This window comes from Prionailurus bengalensis, chromosome D3 (assembly GCF_016509475.1).
Source record: "Prionailurus bengalensis isolate Pbe53 chromosome D3, Fcat_Pben_1.1_paternal_pri, whole genome shotgun sequence".
In the NCBI taxonomy this organism is placed as follows: domain Eukaryota; kingdom Metazoa; phylum Chordata; class Mammalia; order Carnivora; family Felidae; genus Prionailurus; species Prionailurus bengalensis.
The window spans coordinates 27,996,717-28,023,872 of NC_057356.1; the positions used below are offsets into that span (position 1 = coordinate 27,996,717).

At 50.0% G+C, this 27,156-nt stretch overlaps 1 protein-coding gene across 1 annotated transcript in view; it reads left to right on the forward strand.

The window, feature by feature from the left end:
- GNB1L (G protein subunit beta 1 like) overlaps window positions 1-26,852 on the forward strand; it is a 60,941-nt gene extending 34,089 nt beyond the window's left edge. The window contains exons 5-7 of the mRNA XM_043559387.1: window positions 3,865-3,963; window positions 8,823-9,038; window positions 26,053-26,852. Of these exons, the coding sequence (XP_043415322.1) occupies window positions 3,865-3,963; window positions 8,823-9,038; window positions 26,053-26,370 (633 nt within the window). The 3' untranslated portion in view covers window positions 26,371-26,852. The remainder of the gene's footprint in view (window positions 1-3,864; window positions 3,964-8,822; window positions 9,039-26,052) is intronic.
- Window positions 26,853-27,156: the final 304 nt, after the last annotated feature.

Genomic DNA, 27,156 nt, shown 5'->3' on the forward strand with positions numbered 1-27,156 from the left:
GTCAGGGGAGAGACTGCTCAGACAGGTCCTCAGAGGACTTAGGAGGAGACACACATGGGGGGATGTCCCAGGCAGCCCAGCAGGAGGTGGTGGGAGAGAAACTGAGGCCTTATGGAAGTCTGGGCGTTGGAGCCAGGGCAGCAGGGGAGGGCGGCCTTCTGGGGAGCTGAACTGGGTCCTGGCATGAGAGACCTCAGTCAGATGTGGGATGCTGGGGGCAAAAACTGGTACCAGGGCAGTAAGCTCAGTATAGAGGGCACAGGTGAGCAGAGGAACTCAGGGAATGGGGCTTCGGGTGGGCATGATGGAGCCTCGGAAGTCACCATCATATGGGGCTCCGGCCAGAACAGCTAGCAGTAGTTGGTGACAGGGAGCTGGGCAGGCTAGACAGCATGTCCACACCCCCAGAGGCAGAAGAGGCAGAGCCCACCATGGGAAGCAATGCCCAGGACATGGGAACAGATGGTGGGACGCAAGGGTGGGAGGGTAAGGTGGAAGATGTGGGTACGGGTGGAGGTGCCAGCTTTTGGGGAGCTGAAAGGAAATTGAAGAAAAAACCCAGAAGCAGCAACCAGATAGGCCTGGTGAGTGTCGGGGCATGGCTGCTCAAGGGCCGGGCCGAGTGTAGGGGGTCAGGGGCTCTGAGTATGGGCAGGGAGGGCTGGGGTGTGCACACGTACAAGGGGAGGGAGCCTCCTGGCTCCTTGTCCCCTGCTGGCCCCAAGAGGCAGTGCAGCAGGCAGCGCTGCGCAGGGACCCGAGGCCGCGTGCACACAGTGAGGTTTGGCCCCCACCCAAGAAGACTCGTTTGTCTTAAAGCAGATTCAGTTCATAAATAATGAGATAGGAACAGGCATTTATTTGTTCATGATTGCGTTTAAATCACCAATTAGGAGCTACATACACTTTTCTTGCCAATTTGCCAAAAACCTGTTAAAAGTTTTATTAATGTGAAAAGAGAGGGCTGTGCTTCCTCCCGGACAGCCGGGGCCAGGCAGCGCCAAGCCTTGCTCATGTGCTGCGCACTTCAGAACCCAGCCCGGGCTGAGCCAGCCCTTCCTGCTCAGGTAGGGGGTACCCTAGGCTGTCCTCCATTTCTCAGCCACCCCAAGTCTTCCTGGCTGCTTGTCCCTCTCCTGGGCCTGGCCCCTGAGACCCCGCATCTCCTGCTTGATGCTGTTTTTGTTTTTGTTTTTAAGTTTTATTTATTTTTGACAGACACAGCATGAGCGGGGGAGGGGCAGAGAGCGGGAGACATAGAATCTGAAGCAGGCTCCAGGCTCTGAGCTGTCAGCACAGATCCTGATGCGGGGCTTGAACTCACGGACCGTGAGATCATGACCTGAGCCGAAGTCAGACGCTCAACCGACTGAGCCACCCAGGCGCCCCAGCTTGATGCTGTTTTTAACTGACTTGCTGGTTCTCCATTTGTCAGTGCAGGAGGCATCTATGTTTTTCAGGAACAGCCAGTTTGGGGACCTCGTATATTCTGGGAAAATAGTTGTTTTCCATGTTCCCACGTGGAATCTGCCTGGACTGAATCTGTCTGGAAAAGTATCATTGGCCTATGCCCAGACAATGCCTGGGGAGGACGTGCTCCCACCCCGCTTGGCCGTCTGGGTGGCCACACTTGCCCAAACCAAACATTTTACCTTCTGGAAATAAAAGGTGCAGTTGAGTGCCAGATGGAAAGCACACTGGTGTCTGTAGGAGGCTCTGGGCACAGGCATCCTCCAGGCTTTTGCCAGAGCCCAGAGCTCCACTTCAGAATCACGGAGGCCCCTGGGCCTGCCCTGGTCCTCAGGTCCTGGGGTCCTTGGTCCCCTGCACCCGGGATGTGGCTGTGGGTTCTGCCACTCACACTTCCTTCCATAGCACCTAGCTCAGGCTTCAGGGCTATCCTGGTTTTCTCCCTTTCCTCTTAGAGCAGGCTTGCTGGGTGACTCACCGCTACCTGATCCCCTTATCTTCATGCCCCTCCACTCTGCCACCAGAGGAGTCTTCCTGGGCCCACAAATTGGGATAGGCCATCCCTCACTGTACCTGTGGGCTCTTATGCCAGGCCATCCAGAGTGCAGGCCTGTGCAGGCTGTGTGTCCGGTGACTTCTGCTTCCTCCATTTATTTTGAGAGAGAGAGAGAGAGAGAGAGAGAGAGAGCTGGGGAGGTGCAGACGGAGACGGGGAGAGAGAGAAGCCCAAGCAGGCCCTGAAACTGTCCGTGCAGAGCCTAACACAGAGCCTGAACCTACAAACTGTGAGATCATGCCCTGAGCTGAAATCCAGAGTTGGACATTTAACTGGCTGAGCCACCCAGGCACCCCGTGCAACTTCTTTCTTGTATTTGTTTCCATTTTGCTAGAGCTTCTCCCTGAGCATCTTTGCTGTTCCAGGGGTCTCCTTCTAGCATCCTCTTATTTCATGACAGTAATAACCTCTCACATCACTTAGAGTCTTTTGTGTCTCTTTTGTGGGCAGTGAGGGCTACAGTGGCTGGCATGGACACCGATCCTGCAGGCGCAACACTGATCCTGCAGAGGGTGGGGAAACCTGTATGTTAGGATACAGTGTGGGCCTCTGGCGAGAGCCCTGCCCAAAAGGTACCCACAGCCTCAGCCTGTGGGGGTGGCACCCCCACATGGGCCTGCAGCTGAGAGTACCAGGCTGTACCACTGGCTTTCTGCCCTGCCTGCGGTGTCCCCTTGCATGGACCCAGCATGCATGTAGCAGATCTGGAATTCATACTCGTGACTTAATCCCAGACCCTGGGCTCATTCTCCCTTGTGGCTTAGTGAAGCAGCCCAGCCCAGACCCACACACCTCCAGTTCACTAGGCATCAGAGAGCAGGCCACCTGTCCTTTCAACGCCCCTAGCCCCTCTGCACCTCAGATTCTTCATCTGTAAACCGGAGGATATCCTCTTGTTGACAAGGTATTATGTGTGACTCCGTGATGACTGCACGTTGTCGTGACATTATCTGTACAGTGGAGCCTCCCCACCATGGAGTGGTGGACCTACGTTGCACAGAATCCCCTCCACTTCCAAGCACCACAGGAGGGGGCGTCATTGTCCCTGTGTGGTGGATGAGGGAGGTGAGACACTAGGGATGCAGATGGCTGGGGACCCAATTCTGGTCTGTGGTACTCTAGCACCCAAGCCTGCTCCTTGTGGCTGCAGCTGTCCCCTCCAGATGGTGTGGGGCAGAGTCTGGCCCATGTCAGGTCAATGGTGAGCCAGGGCCTGAGTATGACCTGGCTATGTGGACCAAAAAGGCACACCTTCCAGCCCAGGCGCAGGAGGGCCTGGTGACACAAAATACCACTGTGATGCCCAGTATAGAGGTGAGGGGTGCTGGGAACAGCCAGGCTCCAAATAGAGTTCCCACTGGTGCACACCATGTTCATTTCCTAGGCTTACTGGTGGTCTCCACATGTTCCCTACACAGGGAACTTCTGTAAACCGTTTGATGCTCCTGTGATGGTTCAGAGTTGTTCACATGAAAACCCATACCAGGAAAGAGAAGGAAGCAGAGATCAGGCGAATGGGCAAACTGAGTCAGTGCCGAGCAAGCCTCCCACTCAGTGAAAAGGTAAAATCGGGAGAGGCCGGAGGCGGCTGCCAGGTGGTGATGCTGGTTAGAGGGACATGCCGGTCACTCAGGAATGACGCGTGAGTTTTGCAACACCCGGCAGTGCCCAAGCCCACGAGCCTGTGCGGCCTAATTAGGAGGCTCGGCTCCCAGGTTCCTATGGGGAGCAGACAGAAACTCGCAGCAGCCTTGGCTAATCGCCTTAAAAGTCTCTTGTTTGTATAGCACAGGCTCGACTTGGCGCCGGCCCAAATCAACTTGTTTTCTTACTGTCAGGTTCAGATTCTGGAGATGCCATCCAAGACGTCAGTGTGCACCCTGAAGCCGGAGGCAGATGCCAAGCCGGGCATGCCCATGTGCCTGGAGCTGTGGCAGGTAAGGCCCAGCGCACGCCAACCACGCCCTGCCAGCCACGCCTTCCGGGCCGTGAATCATGCCCCATTCAGGATTTGGTTTATCGTCAAACCAAAGGACAATTAGCCCCCTGGGAATACATGTACACACTGCCTTCCGCAGCCTCGGTATCCCAGCCAGCTCCTGTTGTCCTCCTGCCGCTGCTGCTACTCGTGCAAACTGCCCAGGATAGGCCTAGCTTGTGCTGTCCTCCACAGGGTGCCCCCCTGCCCATGCGGTGAGGAGGGACAGCTGGGTCAGCTAAGCTCCGCTCCTCTCTGCACACCAGTCCGCAGCCCTGCAACTGTGCACGGGGTTAGGAGGGAAGTGCTGGCTAACCCTGCAAGCCTGCCTGGCCCCTGCTCTGCTTGGGATTACTTTGTGTTACTTCTTTGCCTCATAGAGGCAAGAGTGGGCTTAACACGTTGTCTTTGCCTGCAGCCACACTTGGCGTTTCTGATTGTCTAAGCCATTTCCTTGTTTCTTGACTATTCTGATTAGAGAGAGTCCAGAGGCATCTCCTGGGGCTGGCAGCCGAAGCCTGGGGCCGGGGAGTGGGTCGCAAGCCTGAGTGCTGGTTTTGGCTTGAGCTCCAAGCCTGAGGCCTGGGAGGATTCCTCCTGGGGCCACCCACTTACCTCTACCAGAGGCCTCATTTCTTCTCAAGGCACAGCCTCCTCTCCCCCACAGGGGTCAGTAGTGGCTCAAAGTGTGTGTTTCTGCTCCTCATGGCTGCTAGTGTTTGGGGCAGCAAAGCAAATGGTCTGGTGTGCTCACTTGGGAAGAACCCAGGCAGTATCTTGGCCATGGTAGAAACCGTGGTGAATAGGTCATTGACCAGTGCTTGCCTGGGAGTGCAGTTTATAGGCACTTTCCCAGCTCTGTTCAGTTCAGCAGCACCTTCTGAGAAGCCACCCTGAGCCTGCCTGAGATCAGGAGGAGGTGATTTCCTGCCTCGTGCCTCACTGCTCATTTGAACTTTTCATAAGATGGGGTTGGGCAGTTTGGAGGTGTCTGTGGGACCAACAGGACCCAGGGGGCCAGGCACCCCAGAGACCCTGCCTCAAGCTTTTTGACCCTCCAGGGACCTGCTCTTTCTTGCCATTGGTTTCCCCTTGCAATTTCTTATCTGAGAACATTCCAGTTGGAATTTGTTTCCAGTTGGAAATCTCTGACAAGCTGATCCTGTGGTGTCCTGCTGCTGCTGTATCTCTCAGAAAGAAGCCCACGGGGAGCTGAGTTTGTGGGGGCTCCAAGAGGCCTGCCTGAATGACAGAGCTCCTGGCATCGGCTGGTATATGGTGGGGAACACCCCGAGGCCGTGACGCCTTGGGCCCTGGCGTGGTGCTCACAGGTCCTAGGGAGGACATCCTGGCTGCATCCGCTCATATTCCGCGCCCTGGAAGCACTGCCATTGTGTAATCATGTAAAAATTCCAGCAGAAAAATGTGTAGAAATGGGATGTACAAACTTGTTAAGGTAATTAATATAGTTGACAGAAGGACAAATGGAGTTTTTGTTAGTTGATACAGATCCAACGCAGGGCATTCTGTTTAAAAAAAAAAAAAGTCAACACTAATTTGAAAGGTCCTTTTTTTTTCCCTCTCCAAACCTGAAGGCCCAGGTTGTAATTTATTAATCTGAGTGTGGCAGAATGGCCTGACATATTTTTCACTGAAACATTCAGATGTATTCTTGTTTTGCTTTTTATTTATTTTTTTTTTTTAAATTTTTTTTTTTTTTTTTTATTTTGGGGACAGAGAGAGACAGAGCATGAACGGGGGAGGGGCAGAGAGAGAGGGAGACACAGAATCGGAAACAGGCTCCAGGCTCTGAGCCATCAGCCCAGAGCCTGGCGCGGGGCTCGAACTCACGGAGCGTGAGATCGTGACCTGGCTGAAGTCGGGCGCTTAACCGACTGCGCCACCCAGGCGCCCCTTGTTTTGCTTTTTAAAGCTGTTGACTTGTATTGTTAGGATGATCATCATACAAAAGATCAGGAATATCCATCACAGTAGCTCTAAGAGGCTCCCAACCCCTGGGCCTAGGGATCCTTCCAGTGAGCTGGGAGCTTCCCACAGGACTGGTCCCAGGAGGTACCGTAGGCATGGCCTGCCCAGCCCACTGGAGTCCCACCCAGTCAGCACAGGATAGGACAGGACACAAAGCAAGTCCTTTTAGAAACTTCAGGTCCTCGTCCTGTGGAGAGCAACCTGTCACCAAAGGCCGGAGGACATGAGACCACTGTCCTGCCTGTGGTGTCTGTCCCTGGGGGCCACAGGGGCCCTGCAGCATGGGGGGGGGGGGGGGGGGGGGGGGGGCGGCAGCCATCAGGGCTAGAGCTCAGCATTTGGTCACCCTTGGCAACAACAAGGTGAGTCGCTGCAGGTCAGTCTGGCTTCTGATCTGGACCCCCTGTGGTACCTTGATAGGTGGGTGAGTAGCATGCTGCCCCTGAACTAGCTGGGATGCTCAGAACCCAGAAACCACAGGCATCATGTGGACTTGAGCTACAGAGACAGACCAAAGCCAATGTGTTGGCACTGGGAGGAGCCCCAGATGAGGGAAGAATGTACCCAGGGGATCAGAGGGTGGCAGATCCCTGGGGGAGGAGCAGACTGGGCTGAAGCAGGGTGGATGGAAAGCAGGCAACAAGACAGATCACTGCCCTGAGGGGAACAGACCCAAGTGGGCCCCAGGTAAGTTCCTCAGACCTGGCCTGTGGGGTGGGGTCCAGCAGATCTGGTCTAGGAGGTTGGCATGAGTTCCTGGTTGGCATGCAGAGCATTGGGCTGTTCTCACCTGGCTGTCACCCTTCCTTGAGTCCAGATATATATGGCTGCTCATGAGGGGAGGCCCTGCCTGGGGAGGTACAGCTACCTGAAAGGGGGATGCCAGAGCAGAGGGCCTGACCACTTCTTAAAGTAGTCTGTCCATCCTTGGGAGAAAAGTGGTGTAAACAATTTTATACCTCACAAATAAGTTCCAATCAGTTGACTTCAAAGATAACAAAATGGAGCTTTTCTCCATTTTAAAACTACAGGGAAAGTACACCAACACTGTCATGGCTTTGCACGGGAGGTTAGACGGAACCAGTGACCACGCTTAGCTGCTCCCAGCCTTGGCCCCTGCATGGCAGGCATCACCAGATGCTGTGCACACACAGGGTTCATGGTCACAGGGCCCATATCCTGACTGCTTGCCCAGTCGGGCCTGCCAGGAGGCAGTCACCATGCAAGAGGCCCCAGGGAGGAGCACAGGCTGCCCCAGGCTAAGTGAAACTAGGAAGCCTTTCTGTTTTTGTTTGTATGAACATGTATTATCATCAGAAAAAATGTATAAGCCATTTCCGAGGAAATGTAGGAGGTGTCCTCCAGACTAGCTCCGGCCTGGGAGGATTCACTGTGCTGTGTGCAAGTCTTAGTGGCTGTGTCAGACTCCCCCTGGCTCCCATCACTAACCAGGGCCCCAGTGACATACAGCACACCCTGAAGCCTCAGTTTCCCCTTCTGATACACGGAGAAAGCCTTGTTTCCGTGTGTTGAGGTTGTAGTATCCACTCGTTAGACACAAGTCCTCGTGCCTTCTGGCTAACCCCAGTTACCTTACTTAGCTGCACAAGCCTGTCCTTTCTGAGCACTCCTAAATGTGGAGAGGCACTCTGTGTGGTGCGTACAGCATCCAGGCCCAGAGCCCCTCTGGGCAGATAGAAGCACCCGTGCAGCTCAGTAACAAGGAGCTCCAGCAGGTGGACAAGGAGGGCCTCCGTGGCCTTGTCGGCCCACGACCAGTGAGGCCCAGGCACTCTGCTCACCACCAGCCTTGAGACCTGCAGTAGACCATTCTGGAGGTTGCAGGTGATGCAGGAGGCAGCCTCTCTCTGACCAGCCCCTAAGGCCCCATCCTCACCACTGACCATCCAGGGGCTGGGGGCCAAGCCTAGTCAGAGTTCCCTAAGGCTCAGTTGAGCTCCTGGCCCTTGGAAAATTCACTGGGGAAGGGATGTGCTCAGTTATTTCTGACACTTGAGTGACACCAACCCCAGGCAGCTTAGCAGGAAGTGCAGAGATGAGTGAAGAGCAAAAGGCATCGGCTGGCGTGTGCTTTGTCCCAGGAGCAACCTGGGCGCCTGTGCTGGAGACTGGGCACCAAGCATGGGGCTGCTGCTCTCAGTGCTGGGGTGACATGGAGTCCCGCGGTGCTCCCCTGGAGTTGTTGCCGAGGCTAGATAAACGAGGCGTCTGCCCAGGGTGCGGAGCCCTCTGACCCGCGTCCTCATTCATCACAATAGCTCAGGGCCGGCAGAGCTCGGCTCACACCAGTCAGCGCCCTGGCGACTCACCAGGCCTGGGGGGTGGGGGGCTTCCGCGGTGACGTTGACAAAGCACAGAAAGTTCATTTTTCATTGAGATGGAGCTCACGATTTCCTTTGGCTGGCAGTTCTAGACAGGTGACCGCCTCACGAAGGGGTGGCCACAAGTCTCAGCCTGCAGAAAGGAGACATGAAGAAGCGGCAGCACCCGGGCTGGCGAGCAGTGGCGTGGCAGTGTGAGGCGGGGGCCGTGCTGGGCTATCCCAGGCTCTGTCCCCCCCCTCCCCCAGGGTGAGTCCTCGGGGTGCCCCAGCACCAGCCCGTGCCAGCTTTGTGCCAATGGTGCCGGCCATCAGGGTGGCATGCAGAACCTCCGAACTGTTACTGCCGGTGTGGGGAACACGGGAAACAGCTTCCCGGCTGGGCCACCCCCAAGGCCCAGTGGGGGAGCCCACCCATCTCTGGAGCCCCTTCTCCCCCAAAACATACCAGGACCTTTTGGGAGCTGACTGCTGTGCTGTCCCCGCAGGCCGAGTCCAGTCCCCGCCCACTCCTCCTGGCCGGCTATGAGGACGGATCAGTGGCCCTGTGGGACGTCTCTGAGCGGAAGGTGTGCAGCCGTGTCGCCTGCCACACAGAGCCCGTCATGGGCTTTGACTTTGACTCCCAAAAGGCCAGGGGCGTCTCGGGCTCTGCGGAGAAGGCGCTGGCTGTCTGGAGCCTGGATGAGCAGCAGGCCCTGCAGGTCAGTGCGCCAGACCCGAAGTGTCATTTATCCTGCTTTGCACTAACAGTCTGATAGGCTGAAACAATATTTAGGCATGAAGAGGAGTTGTTGCAGATCCCTGGCTAATTAATCACTGCGAGGCGGGGTGCAGGCCAGCCTGTCCGCGGGGCCGGCGCAGGAAGAAGGGGGCGTGGGCGTTTGTGAACCGTTCACATGGTTTGGGTTTCTCTCAGACCTTGGGTTAAAAGCAGTCACGTCTTGTCCATCTAGAGAAAAGGCATGTAGAGTCCAGGAGTAGGCAAGCCCATTTGCAAAAACTCAGAGGAATTCGGTCAGTAAGGAACTGATTAATCAACAAAAACCGACCCAGTGTGGAGAAATCCACGGAGTCACGCCCCCGGGGCAGTCTGTAAGCCAACCCCAGGGAAGCCATTCCTCACGGCCAGAGGCCACAGCCAGGAAGGGGTGTGAGGCCTCAAGGCGGAGCGGGGCGGTGCTGAAAACCTTCCCATAATGTCTCACTGGACTTTCCCTTCCCACATGACTCGTGGAGCACCGGGAGACCAGGTCTGGGCCTGTGGCTGGTGCTCAGCATGTGGTGGCCCAGCCTGCACGCTCAGCCCTGTTTGGAACCTGGGGGGTAGAATGGGGGGGAGGGCGGGCGGGAAGCCTCACACTAGGGCAGGTCCCGGGGGGCTGCGAGTGGAAGCTGCATGGAAGTGCAGTGACGTAAACCCAGGTCTGGTGGGGGAACAGAGCCCTGCATGGGAGATGTGTGGCGCTCAGGGAGACTGCCAGCAGAAGCAGCAGCAGGCTTGGCTCCTGGCCTCACCTGGGTGCTATCACTAGAGTACTAGAGATCATGTTTGTCCTCTTCTGCAGTAGCTTGGTGGAGACAGGAGGCCGAGGATGAAGGCATTCCTTAGGGCCCCTCTTCAGATGGGAGAGCCTTGTCCACAGCCTGGCAAGCCTGCCTCACCTCACACTTGCCCAGCCCAGGCCCCCACAGCCAGAGGAAGAGGCCCTGGGCAGTGGCCAACGAGCCCCTGAGGCACATGAGTTGGGGCAGAGGGGTGGGCCCCTGAGGAAAATCAGGGCACAACACTGCAGTGCCTAGCAGGTATCATGGGTCCTGGGTGCAACCCAGGGGTGGGACATGGCCACCAGATCATCCCAAAGGCAGGACAGAGTGAGGACAGCAGGGGAAGGGGTTTCACATGGTGGGTGAGAAGTCCTGAGGGAAAGGGAAACTGAGAACGAGCGAGGTGAGAGGGTACTAGAGAGAATGGTAATGGCCATTCTCCACAATAGAGAGACCCGAGGATGGAACACTGAAGTCAAGCAGAGTGGGACCTGGGAGGGGCCTTTCATGTCCAAGCTGGAGTTGGAACTGGCATCCTAAAAAGAGTGGTCCCATCAGAGAACAGAGGTGAAAATCAGAGCTAGGAGCAGCAGGGCTGGAACTGTACATGCTGTCCTGGTATCTCTCCAGGTGGGACCTGAGTAGGGACCCGAGGATGGGGAACAGCCAGCCAGAGCCCAGAGAGAGGGGAAAGGGGGGGGGGTCACATGTCACATTTGGGGACAGGGCACACATTCATGCTTCCTTGGCATTACTCCTCTCCAGCAGACCGGCTTGTGTCAGCATACCGGCTTGTGTCAGCACATGGCTGACTTGTTGTAAAGCCAGCTACCCATCTGTCCTCTGTCCTTATGTTGTCTCAGAGAGTCCACGGAGGCCCTGCAGGAAGCAGGGTTAGACAAGCCTCCAAATGGAGCCCGAGCTGGCTGTCAAGGACCAAGTTTCTCATGCCTCCATCCTGGTAGGAGGGTCCCAAGGCATTGAAATTGTGGACTTGGGTGGGGATGGGAATGAATGTCTTCATGATGGCTTCATGATGACTGTCATCTTTTTTTTTTTTAAAGTTTGAGAGTGAGAGGAGCGTGTGAGTGCACGGAGGGCAGAGAGAGATAGAGAGAAAGAGAGAGAGAATCCCAAGTAGGCTCCACACTGTCAACACAGAGTCCAACTCAGGGCTCAAGTTCATGAACCGTGAGATTACCACCTGAGCAAAAAACCAGAGTTAGTTAACCGACTGAGACACTCAGGCACCCCGGCTGTCATCTTTAAGAATGGGGCAGAGCCACTCTGGTGCTGGGTCTTCATGTCCTCAGCAGTGGAGGTCACCTTGCTGGGTGTCAAGCCCAGCCAGGTGGGCAGTGGAGTTCTCCTTCATACCCTTCTCTCTGCCTCGAGCCTGGTGGGGACCAGGCAGTGCCCCCATCTTCCCACTGTGGGGTCCTGTGCTCCATCCTGTTGTGGCTTGACCTTCATGAGCCTTGACCTTGCAAAGAGCTGAAGACTCAAGTGGCTTCCCTGAGAACCCCGCCCCAAGCCCCTGGACCTCTGGAAGGGTCCCCTTCTGCTGACCTGGCCCAGATCTGCCTGGTTTCTGCTGGCTTTTTCGGGAAACAGCTGCTGGAACTTAAGACTTAAATTTATGGTGCATGTTCCAGTCCAGAGATGAACTTTTATTATACTGATGAATTGAAAAGTTGAAGCACAGGGGATTATTAATGAATTTGAAAGTTAAAGCAGAAGGGGAGCCATGCATTGTGGAATGGACGTGGTGGTTACATGATGGTGTTACGCCAGGCTAGGGGGGCTCACTCAGTAGTACACATCAAAGGAGGAGGACAGTGCTTCTCCTGCTGAGCACAGTCACTAAAAACGGCTGCCTCACCCATAAACAACTGCACATCAGTTTCAGAGTTGGCCCCAGAGGCCCTGGAAATTTTCAGGTTGTGACGCACAGGCCTCTGAGGAAGAAGTATCAGGGGCCAGCACCCACGGGCATCCACAGGCATCCTCGCCCCAGGGCCCTCAGCACATCGTGCTGGCCCTGCGATGTGGCCGCCCGCCCTAGTCCTTGAGCCACGTGGGCACAGATGTGCCTCACCTCACAGCCTGCTGTTGGACTCTCTAATGAGCCCAAATCAATCTCTCCCGGGCGGGCGCTGGGAGCAAAGACGCAGATGAGGTTTCCCGCAGCAGAGCGTGGGTAATGGGAACCAGATGGCGGCTTTGCTGCGTGCGCATTCCTGGCACCTGAGGTCATGTGCTATGAGAGCCACTAGTGGCCACGGATCCTTCCCAGAGGGTCCTCATCCAGGATGGGTGCGGCCAGGGGCCACAGCAGTGACCAAGGGCCTTCAGCCACTCTCATCCGGACACTATGGCCTCAGGAGCACGTGGTGACACTGGGCCACTCGCCTGCCTTCCAGAGGTGGCTTTCTCTCCAGCCTCCAGGGGATTGGGCCTTGGCTGTCGTCAGACACAGGTGGTGTGCAGACCTGCTCCTTCCTCCCACACTTGGGCAGGGCCCATGGCCTTGAAGCAGGGACTGATTTACAGCCAGCAGTATTTTTAGGCCTTTAAGTAATATTAAGGCCCCCCCCCCCCCCAACCCCAGGCAGCCTGGGCCAGGAATCAGACCAACCACACTTTCCCCGCATTGCACCGGCAGCTGGTTGGCCAGGCATCCTCCCGTCCTGCTGTGTGGCCATTGCCCTCTTTCTCCCTGACCTTCTTCTCCTCAAAAGTATCAACAGCAGGTCATGTGGGACAGGTAGGAAGGAGACTGGAGGGCCCCGAGACCAAGAAAATTGTGGACACAACCCAACCCACCATATGCATCTCAGGAACATAGCAGAACCAACAAAGCTCTGGCCACCATCACCACCAACAGTCCCTGTTGGGCCGCCCTCCTCCTCTTCCTCCTCCTCCTCTGGAATACAAGCCTGGGACAGGGACTGGCCTCATTTGGTTTAGGTCCCCATCAAAGCTTTTGCAGTTGCTTCTCTTCATTCCTGCCAGGGAGCCTGCCTTGTGTTTCTGCCTCAGGGCCAGAGTCACTCCTGCCCCCGTGGGCAGCACTGGGTGTCTTAGCCCCTTCTAGGTGGCAACACTGACATGGAAGGTGTTCTCTGCCCTGCACCCAGCTTCCAATGTGTAAGAACCCCAGTTCAGGGGCCTCTCTGGAAACTCACATTCCTCTTCCATTTGTCCTGGACTCTCGGTGTTCATCAGCAGAGAGCAAACTTGAAAGCAGCCCTTATCTCTCTGTGAAATACTCCCCCTGTTAACAAATTCACATGAAGATGGACTATGAAGGAGGAAATCTGGAAGCAGGGCCCCAGGTGGGTTCCAGGGAGTCCATGGCTCTGAGCCCAGGAATCCCCTAGCTAACCACTGGCTTAAGGCAAAGTCCACAGAAGAGCAAAGTATGAGGGACAGTGATGGTCATCAGTCCTCATTCCCAGCCACCCTGTCTGGTCCGTGAGAATGGAGAGAGGTTCAGGCAGATGCACACCCTCACGTGCGGACACACAATAGCATTTGCCTTCTCACACCTGCACAGAGGCTTCGGCTCCCACAGTCCTCCAGTGCAGGCCAGGCTTGGCAATTGCGGTCCGTGAACTGTAGAACCAGGCACTGGACAGAGCCCTGGAAGAGCAGGAGGGGGCCCTTGACCAGGAGATGCGGGGTGGGCATGGAGGTCCCTGGACAGGTCACTGCAGAGCTGCCCATGTGCTGATGGCACTGGCTAGGAACCCAGGACATCCCAAGTAGAGGCTGGGACTGCGGCAAGGATCCTGGCCATGCCATGGGTTGGATGACACACCCCATTTTAGCAGGTTCCCATCATATCAGATCCTCATTCTACTCCTAGCGGGGAAAGAATCTGGATTGTGAATGGATGTTGAGCTGTCAGACTCAAGGCTTTTCTTCTCAAGTCAGTTAATTTAATATATTGCATGTTTTTGGTTTTTATAATATTAAAACAACTATATAGTGCTAAAATAACCCACTACATAGCATGACCATTTCCGCACTGTGGTGCTGGGCCGGAGTTGTTCAGGACCATCTGTCTGTCTCTCAGTAGACTGTTTCACCCCCTCTCTTGTTACCCCACTCTGCTTATGGTGTCGGAGTATCAGGAGCCCTAGAGTCTGGAGCCAGGCGTCCCCTCCTCTCCTGATCTCTGGATAAGTTGGCAGGAGGTCAGTTTTGTGAGTGGCCATGGGTCACTCTTGGCCGGTCCCACTGGGGCAGGCATTTTCTTTGCAAGGAAGGCTTGATTTTCTTCTTGAACTAATTTGTCTATGAGCATAAAAACCTCCAAGGTATTTTCATACTGCCTTTTTTATTTGTAACGATTGTTTAGATTTCTGCTATATTTACAAAACTGTTCCATTTTTTTTTTTAATTTTTTTTTCAACGTTTATTTATTTTTGGGGCAGAGAGAGACAGAGCATGAACGGGGGAGGGGCAGAGAGAGAGGGAGACGCAGAATCAGAAACAGGCTCCAGGCTCTGAGCCATCAGCCCAGAGCCCGACGCGGGGCTCGAACTCACGGACCGCGAGATCGTGACCTGGCTGAAGTCGGACGCTCAACCGACTGCGCCACCCAGGCGCCCCAAAACTGTTCCATTTTTATCCTTTATCAATCTTATCTTTGTTGATCTTTACGTGTTTTCCTTTTAATTCTTTTTAATTTTTTTAAGTGTTTATTTTTGAGAGAGGCAGAGCATGAGCAGGGGAGGGGCAAAGAGAGAGGGAGACACAGAATCTGAAACAGGCTTCAGGCTCTGTGCTGACTGCAGAGAGCCCGATGCGGGGCTCAAACTCACCAACCATGAGATCATGACCTGAGCTGAAGTCGGATGGTTAACCGACTGAGCCTTCCAGGCACTCCTCTTTGTTGATCTTTAAAAGTCTTTTTCTGTTTCATTTCTGCTCTGATCTTTCCCTTTTTTCATACGGTGTTCTCTGAGCTTGGTCTGTTTCTCTGACTTGAACTGGGTATGGAGCCCATTCATTCTCTGCCATCCATTCCCCACAGCAGCTGAAGTCTGTCTGTGACCCTCTAGCTGTGTCCCATGTTGGGAGATGTCACCATCTTCATCAGTGCTCACTTTTGGGTGGACCCGATATTTATTTGTTCTCTGACTGCTGAGCTGATCAGATTTATGTTTCCAAATGTTTGATATTTCCCCCTAGTTATTTTTTTTTATTTTTCAATTCCTAACTTAATGCTGTGTGTTCAGAGAATAAGGTCTGAATGATATCAGCTCTTTGAAATGTGGAGGCCGGTCCAGTTGACATAAGTATTCCACATGTGAGAAGGAAGTGCCTCTCGTTGCTAGACGCACAGCTGTACCTGCACACACTGAGGCAGTCCTGGCACCCGGGACTGGGTGCCTCTGGAAACGGCAGGGAGACCCTCATGCTGAGGCACATCTCCGTAATTTTTCCTGCATCCTAGACATTTTTGCTTCTGCATTTTGAAGCTGGCTTAGGAACATACAGATTTAGAGTGGTCATCTTCCTAGGGAAATGAAGCTTTATACTTTAGTGACCTCATTATCTCTGAAAAGGATTTTTGCCTAAAAGCCTATTTTGCCAACTATTAATATGGTTCATACCAGATTTCTTCTGACTTTACTACTTCTTTTTATAGCTTTTAAAATTTTTTAAATTATATTTTAAACAATTATTTTTGAAAGAGAGCGTGTGTGAGTGGGGGATGGGCAGAGAGAGACGGGGACAGAGGATCTGAAGTAGGCTCTGCACTGAGAGCAGAGAGCCCGATGCAGGGCTTGAATTCACACACTGTGGGATCATGGCCTGAGCCAAAGTCGGATGTTCCACTAACTGAGCCACCCAGGTGCCCCTGTAGATTTTTTTTTTTTAATCTTTTGCCTTCAACTTTTCTTCAGATGTAGGTATCTCTCTCACAGAGCTGGTTTTGCACATGGAATGCATTTCATCGCTGCTGTTTCATAACCGTAAATGTTGTCCAGGCAGTCTCACTCCTCAGGCACTTCTCCCAGAAGCTGATACAGCCACCTGTTAGGGAACATTTACTGGGAGCTTCTGAGTGTGTGAATCTGCACACTGATGGTGCCCACAGTTCTAGGTGCTTCTGTGGGTTTGTACTGGCCCTTCACTGGGTTGTGGGGAAGCCAGCTCCCAGCCAGCTCACCAGCCTTTGTGGGTCTTGTCCCACAAATTTTGATTTCTGTATCTTCATTTTTATGCAGTTCAAAATTCTTTCTTTCTTTTCTTTTCTTTTTTTTTTTTTTTTTTTTTGGTTCATTTATTTATTTTGAGAGGGAGAGAGAGCGCATGCGCAAGTTGGGGAGAAACAGAAGGGGTGAGAGAAACATAAGCAGGCTCTGCGCTGTCAGCATGGAGTCCAACGTGCAGCTCTAACCCACAGATTTCAAGATCATGACCTGAGCCGAAATCAAGAGTCAGACACTCAACTGACTGAGCCACCCAGGTGCCCCTATTCAGTTCAAAATACTTTCTATTTTCTCTTGTGATTTCTTCTTTGATCCAGTTATTCCTTAGAAGTAAATTATTTAATTTGCCAATATTTGTTGATTTTGTAGATATCTTTAATCTAGCTTAATTCTGCTGTCAGTGAAGGAACTTGTATGATGTCAACATTTCGATATTTATTGAGGCTTGTGTTTGGCCCAGCACATGCTACATCTTGGTGAACGCGTGTGTTCTGCAGTTGGTGGGTGGAGTGTTCCATCAGCATGACCTCGGTCAAGGTAGTTGGTAGCATTTAAGTCTTCCATATCCCTACTGATCTTTTTGTCCGGTTTTCTGCTAGTTACTGAGCAAGGTCTTTGAATCATTGAGTGTGGCTGTGAATGTGCCTATTTCTCTGTTTGGTTCTGTCTGTTTTACTTCATGAATTTTGAAGCGCTGTCATTACACGCATTTACGATGGTTCCCACATCCTGCTGATTGGTCATCATGAAATATCCTTCTGTAGCTCTTGTCACGTCTTTTTTTGTTGTTGTTTAATTGAAGCATAGTTGACACACAATGAATGTTACATTAGTTTCAGGTGTCTTGAGGTCGGCTTGGTCTGATGCTAATAAAGTGGCATTAATTTTCTCCTGTTTCCTCTTTTCAAGGCACATTTCCCACATCTCCCTTATTTTCAACCAATGTCCATCTCTTTATATTTAAAAAGCATCTTTCGGGGCGCCTGGGTGGCGCAGTCGGTTAAGCGTCCGACTTCAGCCAGGTCACGATCTCGCGGTCCGGGAGTTCGAGCCCCGCGTCGGGCTCTGGGCTGATGGCTCGGAGCCTGGAGCCTGTTTCTGATTCTGTGTCTCCCTCTCTCTCTGCCCCTCCCCCGTTCATGCTCTGTCTCTCTCTGTCCCAAAAATAAATAAAAAACGTTGAAAAAAAAAATTAAAAAAATAAATAAATAAATAAAAAGCATCTTTCTTAGTCTTGCTTTTTAATCCTTTCTGACAATCTCTGCCTTCTAATTGGAGCACTTAGTCTGTTTGCACTTAATATAATTATTGATGTGTCCAGCATTAAGGCTGCCGTCTTGATACTTGTTTTCCACTCGTCACTTCTGTTTTGACCCTCTTTTACCCCTTTCCTGCCTTCTTGTATGTTAATCAAGTATTCATATTTCAGTTTTCCATTTTATTTTCTCTCTTGGTTTCTTTGCTATAGCTTTTGCCATTTTCTTCTGAGGCCCTTGCAGGCCCATAGTATGCATCATTGACATTCCCAACCTTGCTTAATGTTGCCACACTCCCCCTATGTGCGTCATAACCCCATGCTAGGATACCAGTTACCACCTTCCCACCCTTTCTCCTGCCGCTGTTATACATTTTACTTCTATACACCGTCTAAACTCCACTTTACAGTGTTATTGATTTTGTGCTAAATCATCAGTTTTTATTTATTAGAACTTAGAGGAAATAAAAATAGTATAGGGGCACCCTAGTGGCTCAGTTGGTTAAGTGTCTGACTTGATTTCGGCTCAGGTCGTGATCTCACGGTTCATGAGTTTGAGCCCTGCATCTGGGTCTGCACTGACTGTGTGGAGCCTGCTTGGGATTCTGTCTGTCTGTCTGTCTGTCTGTCTCTCTCTCTCTGTCTCTTTGTTCCTCCCCCAGTCGCTCGCTCTCTCTCTCTCTCTCTCTCTCTCAAAATAAATAAACTTAAAAAAAAAAGCATAGTACAAAGCATAGTACATTGACCCTTGAACAAGAGGTTTTAACTGTGCAGGTCCATTTATATGCAGATTTTTTAATAAATACAGTGTAGTTTTATAAATGTGTTATCTTTTCCTTGTGATTTTATTAATATTTTCTCTTCTCTAGCTTACTTTATTGTAAGAGTATGTAGTATATAATACATATAATGTCTATTTCACCCTCTTTTTTAAAAAAGAATTCTGGGGGCGCCTGGGTGGCTCAGTCGGTTAAGCATCCGACTTCGGCTCAGGTCATGATATCACGGTTCCGTGAGTTTAAGCCCCACATCGGGCTCTGTGCTGACAGCTCAGAGCCTAGAGCCTGCTTCAGATTCTGTGTCTCCCTCTTTCTCTGGTCTTCCCCTGCTTACGCTCTGTCTCACTTTCAAAAGTAAATAAACGTTAAAAATAAATTAATTAATTAAAATAAATAAGTAAGTAAGTAAATAAAATAAAAAGAATTCTGCCTATAGGACCTAGGGATGATGCTTTTGTTTTTCTTCTTGCACTTTAAAGCTGTTGTACTGGGACACTTGGGTGGCTCAGTCAGTTAAGAATCCAGCTCTTGATCTCAGCTCAGGTGTTGATCTCAGGACCATGAGTTTAAGCCCCGTGCTGGGCTCCATGCTGGGTGTGAAGTCCACTTAAAAAATAAAATTTAATTTAATTTATTAATTTTAAGAAGGTGTTCTGTTATCATCTGGTGTTCATAGTTTCTGATGAGAATTCATCATATCTTATCATTATTCCCAGATGCACCACGTGTCTCACTCCACGGCGGCTTTCAAGATTTTTTTCATCTGTAGTTTTCAGAGTTTGACCATGTAGGGGCTTTCATAAGTTCGACAGTTGGACAGTTGGATATCACCCCATAGGCTCCTGAAGCTCTGCTGAGTTTTCTTCATTCACTCTTCTCTCTTCGGGTTGAATAATGTTGATTGATTTGTCCTCTGCTTTACTGACTAATTTTTAATGATTTGCAGTCTGCTGTTAAACCTATTCTACAAATTTTACATTTCAACGATTGAGATTCTCAGTTCTACATTTTCTATTATAGTTCTTCTTTATTTTTTTAACAAAAGGCTTTAAAAAAAATTTTTTTTAATGTTTATTTCTGAGAGAGAGACAGAGCATGAGTGGGGAAGGGGCAGAGAGAGAGGGAGACACAGAATCCGAAGCAGGCTCCAGGCTCTGAGCTGTCAGCACAGAGCCCAACACGGAGCTTGAACTCACAAACTGAGATCATGACCTGAGCCAAAGATAGTCGCTCAACCTACTGAGCCACCCAGGTGCCCCAACAAAAGGCTTTTTTTTAGAACAGTTTCAGGTTCACAGCAAAATTGAGAGGAAGGTATAGACATATCCCATATGCCCCTTGTCCCCCCACATATGTATAGCCTCTCCCCTGTTATCCACAGCCGACCAGAGCAGGAGAGCTATTATAACTGGTGGACCCACATGAGGGGTGCCTGGGTGGCTCAGTTGGTTGAGCATCCGACTTTGGCTCATGTCATGATCTCACGGTTCGTGGGTTCAAGCCCCACATCGGACTCTGTGCTGACAAGCTTAGAGCCTGGAGCCTGCTTTGAATTCTTTGTCTCCCTCTCTCTCTGCCCCTCTCCTGCTTGCGTGCGCTCTCTCTCTCTTTCGCTCTCAGAAATAGATAAATGGTAAAAAAAAAATTTATTTTAAAGATTAAAAAAAGTAAATAACTGGTGGACCCACATTGACATGTTATCACCCAGAGTCCACAGTTCACATAAGTTCACTCTTGGTGGTGTGCATTCTGTGGGTTTGGATGAGTGTATAATGACATGTGTCCACCATTATAGTATCACACACAGTATTTTCACTGCCCTGAAAATCCTCTGTGCTCTGCCCATTCATTCTTCCTCCCTCACTAACCCCTGACAACTACTGATTTTTTTTTTATTGTCTCTTTGATTTTGTCTTTTCCAGAACATCATGGCGGGGTCAGATTGGCTTATTTCACTGAGTAATACGCATTTAAGATTCTTTTTATGGTTTGATAGCTCCATGTCTTTTTATGGTTTGATAGCTCATATTTTTTAATGTTTATTTTTGAGAGAGAGAGAGAGACAGAGTGTGAGCCAGGGAGGACAGAGAGAGGGAGACGCAGAATCTGAGGTAGGCTCCAGGCTCTGAGCTGTCAGCACAGAGCCCAACGTGGGGCTCGAACCTAGAGACTGTGAGATCATGATCTGAGCCGAAGTCAGACACTTAACCGACTGAGCCACCCAGGCGCCCCAATAGCTCATTTCTTTTTAATGTTGTTGTTTTTTTTTTTTCTTTGAGAGACAGAGAATGAGTGGGGGAGGGGCAGAGAGAAAGAGAGAGAGAGGGAGGGAGACACAAAATCTGAAGCAGGCTCCAGGTTCTGAGCTGTTAGCACAGAGCCCAACACGGGGCTCAAACTCATGAACTGCAAGATCATGACCTGAGCTGAAGTCAGACACTTAACTGACTGAGCCACCCAGGTACCCCACTCATTTCTTCTTAGCACTGAATAGTATTCCATTGTCTGGAGGCACCACCATTTATTTAAGGACATGTTGGTTGCTTCCCAGTTTTAGCAATTATGAATACAGCTGCTATAAACACCCATGTGCAGTTTTCTGTATGGATATAAATTTTCAGCTTCTTTGGGTAAATACCAAAGTGTCCAATTTCTAGATCATGTGGCAAGATTGTGTTTAGTTTTGTAAGATACCACCAAGCTGTCTTCCAAAGTGGCTGTAGAGTTTTGCATTCCCACCAGCAGTGGATGACAGTTCCTGTTGCTCCACAGCCTTGTCAGCATTTGGTGTTGTCAGTGTTCTGGATTTTGGCCATTCTAACAAATGTGTAGTGGGTATCTCACTGATGTTGTTTTTTTTAATTTTTATTATTGAAGTATAATTGACATACAATGTTAACCTAGTCGTTGTTCTGATTTGCATTTCCCTGAGAATGTATGACAGAAGCACTTTTCTTATGCTTATTTGCCATGTGTATATCTTCTTTGGTGAAGTGTCTGTTAAGGTGTTTGGCCCATTTTTTAATCAGGTTGTTTGTTTTCTTAGTGTTGAGTCTTAAGAGTTCGTCGTATATTTTAGATAACAGTCCTTTATCAGATACATCTTTTGCAAATATCTTCTCCCATTCTGTGGTTTGTCTTTTCATTCTCTTGCCATTGTCTTTCACAGAGCAGAAAAATTTTAATTTTAGTGAAGCTCAGCTTCTCAATTCTTTCTTTCATGGATCGTACCTTTGGTGTTGCATCTAAAATGTCATTGCCAAACCCAAGATCATCTAGGTTTTTCTCCTGTTATCTTTTAGGATGTTTATAGTCTTGTGTTTCATATTCAGAGCTGTAATCCATTTTAAGTTATTTTTTGTGAATTAGGGATGTAAGGTGTTCGTCTGTATTCATATTTTTGTACATGGATGTCCAGTTGTTCCAGCACTGCTTGTTAAAAAGACTGTCTTTTCCTTCATTATGTTTCCTTTGCTCCTTTGTCAAAGACAAGTTGACTCTATGTGGGTCTATTTCTGGACTCTCTATTCTGTTGCCTGAATCTGTCTCTTTCATCAATAACCATACTATCTTGATACTGTAGCTTTAGAGTAAGTCCTGAAGTCAGGTAACGTTAAGTCTCCAACTTTGTTCGTCTCCTTTAAAATATTGTTGGTTGTTCTGGGTTGGTTCTTTTTTATAATCTGCATTTCCTTTCTTTCTCTCTCTCTCTTTCTTTCTTTCTTTCTTTCTTTGAGAGAGAGTGTGTAAGCAGAGGAGGGGGAAAGAGAGAGGGAGAGAGAGAGAAAGGATCTTAAGCATGCCACATTCAGTGTGGAGCTGATACACAGCTCGATCCACGACCCTGGGACCATGACCTGGGTTGAAATCAAGAGTCAGACGCTCAACCTACTGAGCCACCCAGGCACCCTATATAATCTCCTATTTTCTGCTAATAATTCCTATCTATTCACTCATCAAGACAATTATTTTTAGTAATTATTTGAATGCATTTTCTTTCATTTTTTAAAAAAACATTTAAACAGCTGCTTTAAAGTCTTTGATATGTCTAATATCTGTGTCATTCTGGGTCAGTTTCTATTTAGTGTTTTTTTTCCAGTTGACCATGAGTCATATATTCCTGCTTCTTCGCATGTCTAATAATTTTTTGTTTGCATGCTAGACATTGTAATACAGTCTAGTCTTTTGCGCTGAAGAGTGTTTACTTTTGTTATTGCAGGCAATTGAGTTACTGGCTGTTGACCTTGAACTTATGTAGGTTTGTCATTATGCTCTGTCAGGGCAGATATGTGGAAAGCCCAAGGTCCTTCCCAGGCTCCTCCGAAGTGGTGGAACTCACCTTCCAAACTCTGCCTCCCCTTCAGACCATGTAGAGCTCTGTCTCTAGCATTGTTACAGTAGGTCCAGGGTAGGCCTTACCCAAAGGTATATTCCTCATTCCTGAAGTAAGACCATTGTGTCATCTCAGTTGGTCTTGGGATGTCAGGCAGTGTTTGCACTGTGGCTGGATGCACTGGAGATCACTGTTGAATCTCTTTTTTTTTTTTTTTTTAATTTTTTTTTTCAACGTTTATTTATTTTTGGGACAGAGAGAGACAGAGCATGAACGGGGAAGGGGCAGAGAGAGAGGGAGACACAGAATCGGAAACAGGCTCCGAGCCATCAGCCCAGAGCCCGACGCGGGGCTCAAACTCACGGACCGCGAGATCATGACCTGGCTGAAGTCGGACGCTTAACCGACTGTGCCACCCAGGCGCCCCCTGTTGAATCTCTTATAACTATTCTATTTAACCCTGCTGCAGCCACTGTCTGGTAAACCTCATGTGCTGTCCTGAGCTTGCACAGCCCAGCCTTCCACACAAGGATGGATAGGGAAACCAAACATGGCCTTCCGTCCCTCCCCCAGTTCCCTCCATGCTGCTGGCTCACCCCACAGATTTAGCTGCTCTAGCTGCCCCACTCTGTGATCTCTGCCTCCTCAGCTTCATGTGCACAGAGGTGCACCACCTAGATTTCATGGCTGGGACATTTCCCTGGGCAGATTGCTGCTAGGGTTTTTGAGAGGCCCACCTCATCAGCTGCCCTTCCCCACCTATTGTCCACTGCCTAGACACAGTTGCTTGGTATATTTTGTCCTGTTTGATAGTTGTTTATAGCATGAGGACTGGTCTGGTACCAGTTATTACTCCATCAAAGCCACATTCCTATTGTTCTTGCTTCATAAATAATATGCCTATTTATCTCTTAAAGAGATAGTCATAGCTCTTCATTGTGAATTGTACCCTTTATCATTGATAAGTATGGTATATAGTCTGTCTTCATGCTTTTGGCTCTGAATTCAACCTTTCCTATTACTGACGCTGTACCCCTGTTTCTCTTGTGTGCACTCTCCTGGTATATCTTTGCCAGTCATTCTTTTGGTGTCTCTCTTACACATAGCACAGATTTGGATTTAACTTTGGAATCCAGTTATAAATCTGTTGAGTATATTTGTATGGAGAAATACAAGGGCAAGTTCTAGGAAATCATGGCACCTAGTGTCAAGGGTGGGGAAGGAAGTAATGTTGTTTTTGTCATTACTTACAGTGGGTTGTCAGATAATCTGTCAAGTATGAGGTTGACTATTTTATCTTAGGCCCCAAATGACAAAAGATGAACAAATCAATGAATTTAACAAAAATTCCATCTCTCTCAGTATCCTCCCATATTTCAGTTAGTTGCATAACCAGTTCTATAGCCATAATCCACATATTGTTTTAGACCTAATCCCACTGGTAAGTAGATTCCATACTCTCTGCCAGATCATCTGTTAAAGTTCTCTGGTTATCTCTTATGAGACTAGAGTTAATCTTCCAGTCCTTCAAGAAGAGCTTATGGGAACATATTCTTTGAGTCCTTAAATGTTCAAAAATGCTTGTCTATTGTTTTTATACTTGAACAGCAGTTTGGCTAGATATAAAATTCTTGGACCATGCCTGCCCTCACAGCCTTCTCTGTCTATTGCCACAGATGTGGCCATGGAACATTCTGAGGACAGCCTAAACCTTACCTCACAGTCAACTTGATCTTTTTGCCTGACCACCAAAGGGCTTTTATTTTTACCCCCTCAGTCTGGTGATTTTCCTAAGGCATATCTTAACATTGACCATCCTGAAGCCTGTCTTTGGATTTGGATTGTAAGACTTCAATTTCTAGAAATTAGAATTGATTTTCTAAATCATTGAGTGTTAGAGCACCTCCACCTGTCTTCGACATCTGCTGTTTTCTCTCCAGTCTGTTGTAACTCTTTGTTTCTCTTTCATTTTGCTCACTTTGTATCTTTCCTGCTCTTCCTATCTAGTTCCAGTCTCCTTCTGCTGTTCCCATTCCCCTTCATTTCTTTGAGTTCTTTCTTCCACTTCTTTCCTGTGCTCTGTCAGTTCAGCTTTCCTCCCTCTGTGTTTGCTACTTTGGGTTCTTCTTTTATAGAGGTGATTGCTTCATGAAGTTTTGTTTTGTTAAATTATGGCAAAAATGCTTGGTGGCAATATTTGTTTGCTTCCAAGGAATATTACCATATGTATGTATGTATGTATGTATGTATGTATGTATTTTGAGAGATAGAGAGCAAGTGGGGAGGGGCAGAGAGAGAGAGAGACAGAATCCCAAGCAGGCTCCATGCTGTCAGCACAGAGCCCAATACAGGGCTGGAACTCACAAACTGTGAGATCATGACCTGAGCTGAAACCAAGAGTTGGACACTCAGCCTACTGAGCCACCCAAGTGCCCCTACCATTTGTTTTTAAATGTTTCTTTCCTCCTTTTCCCTAGTTTTATCTTTGCAGAGATGAGGAATTCTTAACCAAGACTGCTATGGCCCCATTAGGAAGTGAATTAGGAGAAAAGGGTGTGCTGGTGAGACGGCAAACTTCAGGGCAGCAAAAGCTTGTGGTGCACAGGGCTAGACCAATCATGGGATCAGTAGAAGAAAGTGGCCATTGTGCATTGTCACAATGATGGCAGAGTGCCTTTGTCATTTAGTGTGTGGGGACAGAGATGCCAGATTGCCTTGCCATGCATGAGATAGTGCTGTATAACCACAAGTGGTCCTGTGACCACAAAGGCAGCTCTGGATCCCTACCTGTTGCAGGAGGCACGTGTCGAGGAGGGGTCATCACACAGCACTGACTGTGGGAGCGCTCAGCCCCCAGAGAGCGGTTGGCTTCCAATGGCTCAACACAGATAGAATGCGTCTGTGCAACTCCTTGTTTTGTTTTGCCTGCCCCCTTCTCAGAACCAGGCTAGGGACTAAGGTTTCAGCCATGGCCAGTGTGGCAGGCTCTGCAGGTGCTCCTGTGACCTGCACCTTCCTGTTGTCCCCCACTCCTCCTACCTGCACCCACTGGCTCCCCTTCTTGGTGGCTCTTCAACCCCTCTTGCTGAAGATGGAGTTTGTTTCTTGTACTCCTCTTGCTTTGGGGTCGGTGTGAGGTTTCCCTAGAAGGGAGAAATGCAGACTTTATTCTTCTATCAAGCAGGAAATGCCTCTTGCATTTCATAGAGTGCAGTGTATTTCTGTGATGAAGGACTCCAGGACCCAGCCCACTGAGGTCTTTCCTGAGGGCCTGATAGAAAGGGAAGCAGAGTAGCTCTGTGGGGCCTCAAGGGCTCTCTGAGGGAAGGGGCTGAAGTCTCCTCTCATAACCCAAGGGTTCAGCCAAGGGCAGTGGTCAGGCTGCTCCCCTCAGGAGGTCTGTGCCTAGCTCCTGGGAGGTAGGGGGTAAGTTTATAGGAACATGCAATCATCTTGGCAGCCTGCATTTCCCTCTTTGTTCCAGCTGCCAGACCGGGGATGTCCACAGGTGGGAGCCCCTGTGACAAGTCTAAAGCCACTTCATGGTTCTCTCTGCTGCTCTTGATCTTGTAGGTATGCAAAACTCATGAACTCACCAATCCCGGGATTGCTGATGTCAAGATCCGGCCAGACCGCAAGATCCTGGCCACTGCAGGCTGGGACCATCGTGTCCGTGTGTTTCACTGGCGGACAATGAAGCCACTGGCTGTACTGTCCTTCCACAGTGCTACTGTCCACTGTGTGGCCTTCGCTGCCAATGGCTTGCTTGCTGCAGGGTCCGGGGATCAGCGCATCAGCATCTGGTCACTCTACCCGATTAGCAGTGACTCATCCACTCCCTTGTCAGGACATGTGGAGGACACGGAGGTGGGAGCCCATGCCTTGGCCTGACCCAGGCATGTAGTAACCGTGCATCAGGACCCTTGAGGACAACCAGTCACAGTTATCTTCTTCCAGTTACGAGACGTGTCCAGTCCTTGGAGTCCTCATTTTCTTCACAAGGCTTGGGTTTCCTTTTTTTTTTTTTTTTTTTTTTAATTTTTTTAAATGTCTTTATTTTTGAGAGAGAGAGAGAGAGAGGGAGACACAGGATCCGAAGCAGGCTCCAGGCTCTGAGCTGCCAGCACAGAACCCGACACAGGGCTTGAACCCACGAACCGTGAGATCATAACTTGAGCCTAAGTCAGACACTCAACCAACTGAGCCACCCAGACGCCCCGGCTTATGTTTCCTTTTGTGAAATACAGCCTCTGTCTGACAGTGACTGCAGTTTACAAAGAGTAACCGGGCCAGACACCTGGGCATCTGTGGTCCAGGTGAGAGGCCAACCTGGGGATACTATTTTATAATAAACTTCCAGTTGCAAACCTGCAGGTTCAAAGTACAAATTCTCCAAGGTGACACCCTGCTTCCCCCTTAGAGTTAGCTCTGAGAGCCATCCTCAGACTTTCCAATGGGCAGGACAGTTGACCCCTGTCCAATGGGGGGTACCGAATGTGGTCCCCAGGTCCTGCTGACTCCATGTGGCTCCTTATACCCAAGGATGGCCAGGAGCTTCTGATGCACAGGGCTGAAGCCAGAACCAGTAGAAAGAAGTGACCAGACCCTTCAAGAGAACACGGCAGAAGCAGGGTGGCCACGGCTGATGGCAAAGGTAACTCTGGGCAGAGAGAGCTC